Source organism: Equus caballus, chromosome 2 (genome assembly GCF_041296265.1).
Source record: "Equus caballus isolate H_3958 breed thoroughbred chromosome 2, TB-T2T, whole genome shotgun sequence".
NCBI classification, from domain to species: Eukaryota; Metazoa; Chordata; class Mammalia; order Perissodactyla; family Equidae; genus Equus; species Equus caballus.
The window spans coordinates 19,925,395-19,940,432 of record NC_091685.1 but is presented as its reverse complement, the minus strand read 5'-3'; the positions used below and the strand labels follow the sequence as shown (position 1 = coordinate 19,940,432).

General features: G+C 48.5%; 1 protein-coding gene across 1 annotated transcript; it reads left to right on the top strand.

The window, feature by feature from the left end:
• The first annotated feature begins 11 nt into the window (after window positions 1-11).
• On the top strand, window positions 12-15,038 carry CDCA8 (cell division cycle associated 8). The gene is made up of 11 exons (XM_001503584.6): window positions 12-145; window positions 296-407; window positions 547-675; window positions 2,210-2,250; window positions 5,196-5,268; window positions 7,004-7,086; window positions 8,622-8,686; window positions 9,598-9,693; window positions 11,303-11,429; window positions 12,197-12,283; window positions 13,669-15,038. Exons 2-11 carry the CDS (start codon window positions 311-313, stop codon window positions 13,711-13,713), a joined length of 843 nt encoding a protein of 280 aa, XP_001503634.2. The 5' UTR covers window positions 12-145; window positions 296-310; the 3' UTR covers window positions 13,714-15,038.

Sequence of the window (15,038 nt, the reverse complement as noted above, 5' to 3'; positions counted from 1 at the left end):
GATCCTCCTAAGACGGCGACTTCTCATTGGCCAGCCTGTGGCAGTTTGAATTTGGTGGCGGCGGCCGCACGTCCGGTTGGCAGCGGAGCCGCTCCCTCTCAGCTGGAGTCGCGGGGCTTTTCAGGCCTTGTTTCTGGACCCGCAGGTATGTGCCTTTAAGCCAGGCCCCTAAGGGCAGGGGTCCCCCTTCTCACCCCCTGGGGCGCCCGTCCGCCTTCTCCCACCCCTCGCGGCCCGTTTCCCTCCCCCATCCCCGCCGCTGACCCCTTGTGGCTCGGTCCCCTGCTCCCTGCAGCCTCCGCGAAGCGCCATGGCTCCGGCTAGGAAGGGCAGCAGTCGGGTGGCCAAGACCAACTCGCTCCGGAGCCGGAAGCTCGCCTCCTTTCTTAAGGACTTCGACCGCGAAGGTGAGGGGCGGAGCCGGGGTGGTCGCGGCTGCCGTGGGCGATCGCGGGGCGCTGGGGGGTTGGGACGCAGGTGGCACGGACTCCAGGCCCCACCGACCCGCCGGGTGAACCGTGTCCTGTCGGCTCTGCCATTTCGCAGTGCAAATACGATCCAAGCAAATTCAGTCAGACAGGCAGAACCTCCTGAAGGAGATGGATAACCTGTACAACATCGAGATCCTGAGGCTCCCCAAGGCGCTGCGCGAGATGAACTGGCTCGACTACTTCGGTAAGCGCTGCTGGGGTTGCCCGGGCCTCGGCTGGGAGCCCCTCTGTGGTTACCGTGACGGCCTGCGCCTTCTCGGCGAGGTCTCCCGTCATCACTATGGGAAACTGCAGCCCCCCCGCCTTTTTTTTTGTTGTTGTTGATATTTTATCCAACTATTTAAAAATGAATGAATGGCTAACTTGGTTTGCTAGTAGAGTTCAGGCGGAAGGATAACTCCAAATGGCACTTTCTGCATCTTATGGAAATTGCCAATTTAAAAATGGTCAAAGCCAATTGTGAAGTGCAAGGACCCAAGAATCTTCCTGGCTAAAGAAAACTCCTGGCCTCTTCCCCACCCCCTTGCTAAATGTCCAAGGAAACAGGAGGTTGTCCTTTCTGCGAGCTTACCCTGACTTTCTCTATTTTCCTTGTTAATTATTCAGCATGTAGCCTCCTTCCTGGATAGAAAGGCTGTTCGACTCAAATAGTAGACATTTAATGATCCTTTCGACTTGTCCTTTAATTTTTCAACGTCTTGTTTGCCTATTTCTACAAATATCCGTTGAGCGTGTATCAGTCACAAGGCTGGGTGCTGTAGAAGCACTGAGGAATAAAACAGACGTTGTCCCTGCTCTCAGGAACTTACAAGTTAGTAGAGAAGGATCATTTTAAAAATTCACACAGGATTATATAATGAAAATTAGTCAGCACATTTATATGGTGCTTCCTATGCCAGACAGGCATCGTACCAAGGGTTTTGCGTATACTAATTTTGTCGTCATCATGACTGTATTAATTATTGATATTGTCCCTATTTTATAGATGACAAAATTAAGGCACAGAGAGATGGGTTACTTTGCTCAAGGTCTCATAAGCCAGTTGAGAGCAGAGTCTGTCTGAACCCGGGCATTCTGGTTCCAAAGCCACAGTTTTTAACTGTTATAGGATAGATATTACGAGTATTTCTAGCAGGAAGCCCTCACCTCACTTTTTATTCTACATCTAAATCTTGCAAAGATACCTTTATTCAACACCCATTTGCCACGTGGCTACTGCATGACGTGTTTTTGCCAGAAGCTGTGGATATTATCTCTGTCCTCAAGGACTTCAGTTCAGAGTAGGGGTGGACGCTCAAACAGCTTTGAGTAGTTGTTGGGTGTGACAAGAGTGAGCAGCTAGCTCAACATGTCGTGGCAATCTACTGTGATAGCAAAAAGAGCAGAGTTTGGGGTTTGGGCTGAGTTTGATGGATGAATTAGACGTTTCTCGGGTGCAGAGGAGTATTTTGGGCAGAGGAAATAAGGAGCAGGGCACCGAGTTATGAGAAACAGTGGTACATTTGGCAAATAACAGGAACTTTGGTGTGGTGGGTCATAGACTAGGTCATGAGGGGGACGAGTCAAGCTTGGAGGAAGATTAGACTAGATTGTGAAGGTCCTTCCCTGTTGGACCAAGGGTTAAGGTGGTCCAGTTTTACAAAGATAACTGGTTGCATTAGGGAAGATGATTTATCATCAAGATCTGGTAGTAACTAAACAAAATGTTCTTTTTGAAGCCCTTGGAGGAAACAAGCAGGCCCTGGAAGAGGCAGCAACAGTAAGTGACTTGTCCTATTTTTGAACTGTTGGTGAGTTTTTAAGTTTAGTCTGGTCACCAAATCCAACCAGTGGGTGCTTACTGTGGAAGAGCTTCATAGGGGACATTAACTGTTTGTGTCAGCTGAAAAATTGTAGCTGTCAAATGCTGAGTACATGAAGCCCAGATCGTTTCAAGCCCTATGAAGGGAGGCAGTACCGTTTTTGGTGGGTTCCTTGTAGCTCTTTGCCCTGACCTCTGCAGGGGAAGTAGAAAGCCTCAAGTCCAAGTTCCTTTAAGCCCTTAGGTCATTACATGGTGACCTGGCCTGCTAGGTGACAAAGAGACTGTTGCTTTATCATGTCGTACCATAGAAGCTGTGCTCTTGCTGGGGACTCTCAGGATTCCCCGCCCATCTCACCTCCTTCCAGCACCCATACCAGGACTGAAGGCAGGAAGATGGGGAGGCAGAATAAAGAGTTTAGGTCTGTACTGTCCATTACAATAGCCACCAGCCACAGGTAGCTATTTAAATTAGTTAAAATTAATAAAATTAAAAATTAAGTTCCTCAGACACACTAGCCACATTTCAAACGTTCAGTAGCCACGTGTGACTAGTAGCTACCATATTGGACAGCTCAGAAAGAGCATTTCTACCCTTGCAGAAAATTCTGTTAGACAGTGTTGGGAGCTAGTCCATAAATGGGTTCCACAGAGACACTAAATTCTCTAAAATCATACCTGAACAATGTATGTGCGTACATGCATTTGTGTATCTTTCTGGGGAGAGAGTTTATTATGTAAACCATCAGATTTACAAAGTGATCCCCAAACTACATCCTTGTATGAGTTGATTGAAATCACTTGGAATCTCAGAGTTTGAAGCGACCTGACTACAAAGGGTAGTCAGATAGTAGCACCGAATAGTGGATTTCCAACCAGCCTCGGAAGCGAAAGGTACTTAGGGGCCAGTTGGTCAATCAGGATAAAATTAGAGAGTTTGGGGGTGAATATTGCAGGAGAGAGGAGGGCGGTAACTGAAAAATAAAATCAAAAGCTAGTAAAACGTTCTTAGTCCATGCTTTGTCTTTCTTTAATATGTCCCCCCATCCACGCCCAGATCTAATATTTCAGAAAACTTACCTCTGAGATAAGTCATACTCATCGGCTAAGCACCACCCTCTTTTTTTTTTAACTCATCAGGCATCTGAGTTACAAATCAGAGCTGCTGATGTGTTGTGAGGTATCCGGTCGAGAGAATTCTAGCCTTAGCTAATGTGATTTGAAGCCCAGGGAAGGCATGGTACTTTGCTACAGAAGCTCTTAATTGTTACGTACATGGGGGGCTCCCAGGACTGCCTCCAGGGTTAGTAACTCACTCAGAGGACTCCCAGGCTCAGTGTATAGTCATACTCACGGCTGTCATTTATTACAGTGAAAGGATACAAAGCAAATCAGCAAAGAGGAAAGGTGGCTGGGGCAAAGCCCGGAGGAGACCATGCTCAGGCTCCCAAGAGTCTCCTCCCAGTGGAGTCACACAGGACACACTTAATTCAACACATCTGAAATGTTGTCTAGCGGAAAAGCTCTTTAGAGACTCGATGCCCAGAGTTTTTGTTGGGGGCTGGTCACCACAGGCATCTTCTACATAGCATGTACCAAAATTCCATACTTCCAGAAGGAAAGCAGCTGTTCAGCATAAACCATATTGTTTGTACAAAGCTTGGGCACAGTGAGCCACTCTTCTCAGGGAATGCTGGGAACCCTGAAATTGAAGTCCTCATGCCAGCCACGGGCCAACCACATAAACAGACCTTTCTACAGGTATCAGTGTTAGGCCTGTTAACTCTTCTGCACAGTGGGCAGTCAGTGGCCTGCCACCAGTGGTATGTTCCTAACGTGCCAGTTGTTTGTAGAGATGGCAGGAAGTTAGCCACCACTTCCATTCCGTCAGCCGTTTCAGGCATCACTAATCTGTTGCAGCACTGTTTCATACTAAGCTTGGACAGCCTCAGAGTCCTTCTCTGAGCACTTCATGTAGTCTCTACCAATCCAGAGATGAAACGTGTGTCATTCCTAGTCTGTAACAACTCTTCTGTGCCCTGTGAAGAAAGGGCTACGAATCATGCCTGCTCTTGGCTATTCCTATACATATAGGTAGTCACCAGTGGGAACAAATCTAATTAGAATGGCAACTGGAAGCCTTTCTGAAGGGCCCAGGAACACAATAGAAAACTTTCTTGACCCTCTACACTTAAAAAAAGAAAATGAGAAGTCTGACACCGCACCAAGTGTTGTAGAGAATATGGGTCGTTAGGAACTTGGATCGTTCGCCCATGGGATGTAAACAAGTGCAACCACTTTGGAAAACAATTTAGCATGATATCAAGGCTGCACATGGTGCACCCTACGACCCTGTAATGCCCTATCCCTAAGTCTATAGCCAAGAGAAAATGTGGACATGTATCTCAGACACGTGTGTAAGACAGTTCACAGTAGCAGTGTTGGTAATAGCAAAAGACTTGATGGGAGATTGGACAAATCCATGGGACATAGTCACACAGTAGGATATTATATAGCACAGCCACAAATAGTGGTCAGAAACAAAATTTTGTTTAAGCACGCATACATTTGTGAAGACATATATATATATACACACATACACACACATGTACTTTCTTTTAAGCAAATGGAATTATAGTGGTTATTTCTGGGGAATGACCAAGATAGGAGACTGGTCACCTTTGTGGGACAGACAAGGAAACAGAACAGGGAAAAATACAAAGAAGCAGGTTATTGGCAATGTTTTAGGTCTTGGGTTGTATGGTGGGTTCGTGGGAGTTCATTTTATTATAACTAACATGTAGCAATCGTTTGTATGTATCAAATAATGTTTTTAATCTTAAAATATTGTTCCTCCTATTTGATGGAATATGCCTGGTGTTTTCTGGCTGTGTTTGTCACAGGCTGACCTGGATATCACAGAAATAAACAAACTAACAGCAGAAGCTATTCAGACACCCCTGAAATCTGCCAAAAGTGAGTACTTTTCACAACCGCTTGTTGAAGAGAGAGAGCTGAGGCCCAGGGCGGTGGGCCGGCTGCTCAGGGAGGCCGCGCTGGTGGAGCCTCTTCCTTCTAATGTCTGGTCCTCAGTCTTGTAAAGCCAAAAAATTTGATTTTGGCTGCTGCATTCAGTTAATTGTACGCAGGGCTGAAACTAACGAAACTCTCAAGACCGATGTGTGAGCGAGAGGGAGAGTGGATGGAGGGGAAAAGATGTGGTGGAACGCCTGCTGCTGCCTGCTCACCCCCGAGTTAGAGAGGTTCCAGACTGTGAGATTTGGCAGGGCACGATCATGTCAGCCGGGACTCTCCCGCTGTGATCAGGAGGGGTGCCAGAGCCTGGTAGAAGGACTGGCTATCTCGGCACATCATTCCACGTCACTCCATTCAGTGACCCTCCATGTGGAATCCTCTTGCCTGCGTGCCGCACACTCTGACACTCTTACAGGAAAGTTTGGGGGAGCCAGGTTGTAATTAGTGAGCATGAAGTCAGGCCAGGATGAGCTCTGTTGTGGACTTGATGTCACTGTCATTAGGCTTTGGTAGCTCCATGTATCCAGTTTCATGAGGACGGACCTGACCCAAGGCCTGGGTTTGGGGCCTGCCCACTAGGGCATTTCTCCACTGGGCAGAGCCAGAAATACTGCCCAGTTCTTGTTCCAACCTGTCTTGCATTGGAATTGCCTTGTGGCATAAAGAAAGCATGATGAGATTGGCACTTTCTTAGTGTCATGTTCCAGTCCTGCCTCCCTGAGGTTTTGGTGTAATTGGACTTGGGGGTTCCTAGAGTTCCTCAGCCATGTGTTTACAATCTGTTGGGTCCCCTACATTTGGGGGATATTGGTTTCTCTTCTGAGTTCCACCAGTTTTGCTTACTTCGTGGGGCATGGGGAAGGTCCTCTGATTTCACCCCTGAGAACTGAACACACCAGGCCCAGTGTCAGCCAAAACTGACTAGAAACTGTTTTTGTGCCCTCTTGACCATTGAACTTCGACTACAGTGTAAGCTGCTTAAAAAAAGGAAAAAGTGCATATACTTATATTCTTATTTAATGTATCAGAAAAAAAAAGCTTAAAAGTTGTTTAGTCTGATCTCTCCCTCCATAATTAAATGCATGAATTTTCCCTATGGAGTCCCTGCTCTGGATTGTCTGGCTCCTGGCTGTACATAGTTAGCAATGAGACACTCTCTACCTTTCATCATTAAACAGCTGTGATCATAAGAAAGTTTCTAAGTTTCCTTGTGGTATCAACATAAATAGTTTTAAACACTGGCAGCACAATTCCAGGGTTGGGGACACAGGAATAGAAAGAACAAAGAGCCTGTTCTTGGGCAGCACACATTTCAAGTCTCACAACATCCCTGTAAGGTGACTCTTGCCTTCTGTAGATGAGGAAACTGAGGCACCACGATGAAAGCCGTGACCTGGTTAAGTAGGGCTAGGCCTCAAGCTCGTCTGTCTGACCCCAGAGTCTGCGCTCTTATCAGAAGGCTGGGCTGCCCACACAGGCATCGTGGGGCTTCTTCACCACTCTGATTCATTTCCTTTGTCTACACCCGCTTTTTATGAAAGTCATCTTCTTTATATTGGGTCTCTTTCTTGATTACAGCCTAAGATCACACAAGTTTTATTTCCTCTAAGAAATGTGAATGCATGAAAGCTTGTTCCCATGAGAAATGTCATGCTGTTAACACTGTTCCTTGTAGCACGAAGGGTACTCCAAGTGGATGAAATGATAGTGGAAGAAGAAGAAGAAGAAAATAAAAATAAGAGTCTTCAAAGTGCGAGAGTAAGTAGGCACTCCCGTGCAGGGCTGGGGGCTGACAGGAGACAAGGAAATACAAAAGTATGGAAATGGAGTGTTGCCCTCCCGGAGCTCACAGTTTAGTAGAGATGATCCCACTTAAATGGCTAATAACCAAGGTGATACAGAAGTGTGTGCAAAATGCGCAGAACGTAGAAGAAGCAGCTAAGTCTACCACCCCATTAGGACACAACCAGGTCTTTAAATGTGAGTGAGATTTCACTCCTGGAGAAGAAAGCGGAGGGGGTTCCCGGAGGAGGTGTGAAAGTGTCCATTTGAGGAACAGGAAGCAGTTTGGTATTGTGGGATATGAGCTGTGAGGCTAATCGGGGGCCACATCATGAATGGCCTTGTGTGCCAAGCTTGGCCCTTTTGATCTCATCAGGTAGGGAATGGTAAGTGACCTGACCAGATGGGTATTTCAGAACAGTGCAGCCCTCCCTCGGTATCCGCGGTTGATTGGTTCCAGGACCCCCTTGGATCCGGAAATCTGAGGATGCTCAAGTCCCTTAGTCAGCAGCCCCTATTCGTGGATGCAGAACCCATGGAAACCAGGCCAACTGTGTTCAGGATAAATGGGAGAGGGGAAAAGGAGACAAGGAAGCCAGTTGGGAGGCTACTATAATTCTTGAGCTGAGGAACTGACCCTATGAAGAGGGGTTGGTTTTGAGATAGATTTTAAAAGGGAGAAGGGACAAGATTGGTGGAGGAAAGGAGAAAAGCAGAGATGACTGAATGGCTTCTAGCTTAAACAACTGGCACCCCGTGGAGTGTGGGCCATGGGAGGGAGAGCGGTGCTGGCTTAGGGTGAAGGGGAGCAGTTCGTCTATGAGTTGTTTGACAGGTTGCGTGTTAATACTTTTCCAGGACATCCAGCCTCGGCAGAGATTTTACCCTAGAGTTGAGGGGGGAGTAGCAGGTTGAGAGACATACAGACTCCCAGGTCTTTAGGTGGTTGTCCCAGCGTGGGCGTCAGTGAGGCGGTACGGGGAGAGCATGGAGTGCGGGGCTGAGGGTGACACCAGGAGGGCAGTGGGAAGAGGAGCTCAGGAGGCAGACTGCAGAGGGGCGGCCAGAGACGCCAATGGTGGGGGGCTTGGAGGACAAGGGAGGTAAGAATTGTCAGAGGGCAAGGGGTGACTCTTGTCAGGCACCTTCGAGGACTCCGGAAGGGTGCGCACTGCCAAGGGTTCCTTGCATTCGGCCCCCGGGACGCCCTAGCGACCTTCACAGCAGCACTTTATGTGAGGGGCGGGGGTGGACAGTCCAGGCTGCAGTCAGTTCCAAAGAGCTTTACCTTTAATCTTGGCCCAAATCCTGTATTTTGAAGACCCAGCCAGTGTAAGTCCTTAGTTGATCAGTTCTGAGTTATGTCTCTGGCTTCCGTGAGACAGACCTTATGTTCAGTGTTGGTTTTCTTTCCCCAAGCTGGCCCCTCTCCTCTACTTTTCTTACCCTCCCTCACCTTTCCCCTTTGTGGGGCATTTTGTAACCTCAATTTTATGTGATTGTGACTTTAGGTGAAAAGGTGTCCTCCATCCAAGAAGAGAACCCAGTCCGTGCAAGGAAAAGGCAAAAGCCAAAGGTACCGGGCTCTCAGGGTCAGCCGTGGGTCTGGTCTTATTGGAGGGCCGCATCCTTCATGGCAGAAGAGGGGGTGGAAGGGCTTTTGTGACTCCTGTGCGAGTAGAGCTTGGTCATCGAAGCCTTGAGCAGCCGAGCTGGACGGGCCTTAAGGAATGATCTCAGCCCACACCTTCTCCAACTCTTCTGCCCATGTTCTCTCTCCTCTCCTACTTTTTTTCTTTTATGCTAACAGAGGATGAGACCCAGAAATATGGCGAGCCCTGCATGTTTAGCTTAGTTTTCTGACAGTCCATGTGCAGAGCTATCCCATAGTCAGTCACAAAGTGGCTGTCACCTACTTACAGTTAGTTTCTTGAACTGTTCCTCCTGGTCCCACTAAGTAGAGAATCACCACGGGCTTGAACTGATTCTGCTGGACCCTACCGACCATTCGAGAGTGGGGGCTGCATCTTGAACAAGCCTAGGAAAGTGGTTCCTGGGATGTGTGGCTGTGAAGAAGTGGACTCCTCTCATTTCTCCCTGAGCGGCAGCGACTGCCTAGTGAGAGGACAAGAATGCCAGCTTGGGGCCTGCAGAGTGTTGAGAGCCTGGCTCCTTCCTCGTTCTGTTAGCTGGACCAAGAAGTCGGATTCTGGAGGCTGGCTGCTGGGGCTCCCAGTCCTGGCTCTGCCCTGATTGGCCGTGAGACCCTGGACAGGTTGTTTAAACTCACTAAGCTGAGTTTCTGCCCCTGTCAGCGAGGGCCATCCAGGCGCTTCTCATAGGGCTGTTAGGAGGGTTCCCCCGGTTCCCGTGAGGAGGGCGCTCAGGACGGTGTCTGATGTCAGTGCTCTCCAGGGTACCCACTTCTGCCGCTGTGGTCATTGGACCTGAGGGTTGGCGCACCTAATGGCCATTTCTTACCTGTAGGTCCAGCCATTATAACACTGTTACCCCAGCTGTGGGCCGACTGGAGCTGTCTATGGTGAAACCAACTCCAGGCATGACACCCAGGTTTGACTCCAGGTGAGCACTGGGAGCAGCGCTTGGGTTTTGGCAGGAGCCCAACACTTGATGTCAGTCAGAAAAGAAGGGTGTTTAAGCAAATACTCCTGACTCCTTGGCCTGGAAGCTTCTCAGGCTCATCTGTTTACAGGACAAAACAGTTCTCCATCTGAGGAGAAGGGGGAGGACATTCTCAGTCTGATGACTAGGTGGCTTCTAGTGACATTTTGGGTCTTTTCTGATTCTGATCAGAAGTTTTTTTTAAAAGAGTGGGTGCTCTCCTTTACCCTTGGTAGAAGTGAAAATTGACATCCCCTTTTGGGAGAGCAGCATTAACAAGGATGTTCTTGCAGCATGAGTTAATCCTTCCATAGGGCTGGTCACCTCAATAGGCAATGCTTTGTAGCCATTAAAACAGAAGGGGTCTCTCTGTGCTGACAGGGGAGGAGCTTCATGAACATGAGCGTCTCCAAGCAGGTTGCAGACCAGTGTGTACTAGATGATCCCATTGGCTTTTATATACATAGGAAGTTTCTGGAAGGATGCCTAAAGAATCAACAGTGATGATCTCTGGGGTGGGGAGAGTGAGGAAGACTTAACCTTCTACTTTTTAATCCCACTCTTTTTTTTTTTTTTTAATTGGCTCATGGGCCGGCCCCGCGGCCAAGTGGTTAAGTTTGTCCACTCTGCTTTGGCGGCCACGTTTTTGCCAGTTCGAATCCTCAGCACAGACATGGCACCACTCATCAGGCCATGCTGAGGTGGCATCCCACATGCCACAACTAGAAGGATCCACAACTAAAAATACACAACTGTGTACCAGGACGCTTTGGAGAGAAAAAGGAAAAATAAAATCTTTAAAGATTGGCCCTGAGCTAACATATGTTGCTAATCTTCTTTTTTTTTTTTTCCTTCTCTCCAAAGCCCCTCAGCACATAGTTGTATATTATAGTTGTAGGTCCTTCTGGCTCTGCTATACAGGACGCTGCCCCAGCATGGCTTGATGAGCGGTGCTGGGTGCACGCCCAGGATCCAAATCAGTGAAACCCCAGGCCGCTGAAGCGGAACACACAAACTTAACCACTCAGCCTCGGGGCCAGGCCCTCCCTCCCCCGGCTCTTCTTTAACTGTTTGTTGTTTCATACAAGCATATAGCAAAGGACATTTGGTAGTGCACTTTAACTGTCTTAAGAAAGTTTGGGAGTTAATATAATGATATAATCTCTGAATCATCCTCCTATAACCCTGGAAAATTCCTCTTGATGGAAGCACTTAGCCACTCTTGGAAATACATTAACCATAGTTTATTTCTGACTTTGTGGATGGTTGGAAGGATGGCTGGCTGGATGGATGGATGACTGGCATCATAGGGAGCTTTGGACCTAAAATTTACATGGTTAAGAATTGACTCTCGCTAGATGTGTGTTTGCTAATTACAACCTCCTTTCTCCAGCTGTGTTTAGTCATTACTGCTTAAAAAAAATTTTTCTCCTAAATTTAGAATTTGCCTTCTTAGAAATGTGTGATTTAAAAACTGCAGCTTGAGGCCAGATGGGGGTGGAAGGACTCATAGCATCTGGTGTCATTCAATCTGCCATGCCATCTTTACAAAGATTTTCCCACTTTATAGGGTCTTCAAGACCCCAGGCCTGCGTACTCCAGCAGCCAGAGAGCGGATTTACAATATCTCAGTGAATGGCAGCCCTCTGGCCGACAGCAAGGAGGTCTTCCTCACTGTGCCAGTGGGAGGCGGAGAGGTAAGTCTTTCGGAGGGAAGCCAGGCCACAGTGTGCTGCTCAGTCAGCATTTCCTTTCCCTGGTCCATCACTCACTTCTCTCCCCCAAAGTCCTTTCAGTTGCAGGGATCTTGATCTCCAAACTTCTGTAGAACTCAGAACCCAGTTTCCTCGCCCAGGTTAGAGACCTAGACTGGGAAGATCCTTGCCGAGGTCTGGGTTTTTTTGCTCATCAACTAACATTTTCCACCTGTCTTGTAAGCAGGTCCCAGATGTAGAAGACATGGTTCCTGCTCTTGAGAAGCAATTTGGTAGTCGAGATAGTTCATAATTCACTATAATATCATGTGATGGGTGCAATAATAGAGATATTAAAGAGAGTGCAGAGGGGGTCACTGTGTGTAGTCTAGAAGGAGGAGCATGAACTGACTTCCACTTTGTATAACTTGGAGGGGTTCTGAAGCAGGCTGAGCCTGGGTTCTCCAGGCTGAGTAGAGCACGTTGCTGACCTCAGCCCCAGGGAGGGGAGGATGGTTTATCCCAGATGTGGTCTGCAGGGCATTTCTAAGCTAATGTACCTGCCTCTGTTTACCTGGGTGATCCAGCCACTGGTCCAATTGTAAGCACTGATGTCATTGTCTCCTTAGAACTAACATCCTCCTACTTGCCTGGCCACTTCCCCCACCAAGTGCAGGATATCCAGGGGACCCCTGGGCACACTGGGGCGCTGGATGTAGATCTCTGCCTTGAGGGACAGGCCAATTTAACCCTCTCTCCCCTCCACACAGAGCATGCGATTGTTGGCCAGTGACTTACAGAAGGTTGATATCGCACAACTAGACCCAGAGGCCTTGGGAAACATTAAGAAGCTCTCCGTAAGTCTCATACTCATCTGCACACATGGGTGACAGCAATAGCTTTCTTGATTTAGCGGTCCGTAGGATTATCTTTTGGGTCTGGGCTAAGGCTTTATACTTCGATTGTGTTGCCTTCTTTCTCCCGAGGGATTTGACTGTTACCCTACTTACCTAGCGGCAGTTCTGTTCCTAAAATGATGCTGAGTTTCAGTCCATCCCAGAGTGCATCCCACAGAAGTTCCACAACAGAATCAGATGTCTGCCCTATTCAGGCAGTGGGTACCAGAGTGTTGGAGCATGACTGGCTGCCAGGAGCCGAAGCTTCCTCACATGGTTTGGGGATGGGGGGAGGCGCTTATTATAAGGAATCCGCAGAATCAGAGAAAGCACTGAGCAGCCAGGCCCCAGAGTGGCGGGACCAGCAGCGGCAGGAGTGGGTGGACCTCCAGTCCGGTGCCCCAGCTCCTTCAGCATCTCTCTGTCTGGGGCCCGTGCATTCATTTCTCTTGGACTCCTCCCCTCCTCCCTCCCTCTCCACAGATAACCTTCTCCACAGGGCTCTTGGTTCTGTACTCTCTTGACATTGGTTTGTGTGCAGCTTTGGACAGCCACATTTCCCTCTCTAAGTTTATTGCTCCAGTGCCCAACACTGACTGTCCAATTTCTTGTCTTCATGTAAATTCTCAAGAGGAGGAGTGTAACTGGCTCGGACGGGCCTCCCTGGACTAGTCAGCCTGGTCTCGGGTGGTGGATGGGAGCACTTAGTGCAAATATGCTGCCCTAGGCCCACCCTTAGTGGGGTCCGTGAAGGCTCCAACTGAGGAAGGGGACAAGGACGGAGCTGCTTTCCCAAATGTTCCTACTGAACATAGGCTCAGGGCCAAGGTCACACACACACGCAGCCACCCAAATCTGGTGACACTTATCATCTGGCTGGACCTACAGCATTACTGTTCCCAGATTATACCTTCACTCTCTCATCTGAGATGTTATTTTATTCCTTTGTTCAGATGGGAAACAGAGATTCAGAAAGGTTAATTATTTAGTTTGTGATAGAAAGATAGTCACATATCACTTAACAACGGGGATACGTTCTGAGAAATATGTCATTAGGTGATTTCATCATTGTGTGAACATCATAGAGCATACTTTCACAAACCTAGAAGGTGTGGCCTGCTACACACCTACGCTGTATGTACTAATCTTATGGGACCACCATTGTATATGCAGTAGTCATTGACCGAATCATCGTTATGTGGGGCGTGACTGTAGAGAATGGAGGGCTGAGATTCACACAGACCTGAGCCCATATGCAGCGCTGCCTGGGTAGACTCGTAAGTGGCTAACTGAGCAGCAAGCCCAGTACCGTCTTCTCTAAATGACCTATCTCCTTTTCTTTTCAGAGCCGTCTTGCCCAAATCTGCAGCAGCATACGGACTCACAAGTGAGGCTGCTCTTCCAAGAAGCCAAACTTGACAGGATGGACCTTCCGTGGGCACTTATGGGACCCTGAAGAGGCTTCTTCCCTTCAGCCTTATTGTTTGTTTGTGAAGTTCCAGAGCAGGGAGTGGCGTTCCTCTGGGAGAATTCGGCAAGTGGGGAGACACCTGTTCTGCCATCAGTTAGAGAAAGCTTTGCTATTCACACTTGCCAACCCCAGTGACAAAGGCACTGCCTGCTGCATCCATGCAATCGGGACTTCCTGTCATTCCCTCGACTCAGTTCTCCTTCCTGCCCTTGGACCTGCCATCTTCCGCCTCCTGTCACTCAGCGTCCTCTTTGCCCTGCCCTCACTCCAGTGGACATGGCATCAAAGAACCTCATGTTCTCAGGAAGACTGCCTTCTCACCCTCACCAGAGAACCCTCTGCGCTTGGCTTTTCCGCTCTGTGCGTGCTTGAGGCTGGCAGGTTTAGGTTAGGTGAAGGGAGAGCTCTGGGCTATGAGAGAGCAGATCCAGAAAGCTGGGGGGGACTGTCCCGTGGGGCCAGAACAGCAGAACAGGACGCGTTGCAGCAGTGACCACAGCAGAACACCCCTCCCTCCCGCGCCCGTCCGGTCTTTCTCCTGGGGTGGGTGCTAGAGGGGCTTTGGGCTCTTACACCTGCTCTGCCTGATTGTCTTGTTCAACCTGACTGGAACAGTGTTTGTATTTATCCCTGTTTACCGAAGACCAAAAATCAGCTTAGCGGCAGCTTCCGTGTCTCGCTCCTCTACCTCTCTAGTTAGTGGGAGTTTGGAGAAGGGAATCTAGGGTTTTTATGTGATTGGCCGCAGAGCACCGTCTCCAAGCTCTCCGTGCTCCCTGCCAGCTCTTTAGACTTCGCAGAGAGCACTTCTCTTTCATGGGGTTCATTAGGGGCGCAGGTGGAACTAGTCTGGTGGCCTCATTCCGTGTGTTTGGCCTGTGTCCTGGACGTGGACTAGTTATTTGGGGTCAGCACTGAGATCCCTGTGCTCCAGCCAGTGCCTCTGCCCCAAGAATCGTGCGACGTGGTCCAAGACTGGGACTGAGAGGTCCTACCCCACACCAAGGGCGCTGTGCTCTCGAGTGTGGTTCTTGGTTGTACTGAATATTATTTTGCTACATGACCATTCTAATGATCCAGGCTTGCTCAAGATGTATTCTTTTCACGTTGTTTTATTCTCCCTTTCCTGAGACTTTTGTACATATTGTTTTCCTGAGTAATGGTATCTGTAAGCTGGTTTTTTCTAATCAGAGCTACTGAAAGGTAACTGTTTTCAATAAATTGTGGGTTTTTGTTTTTAATCAA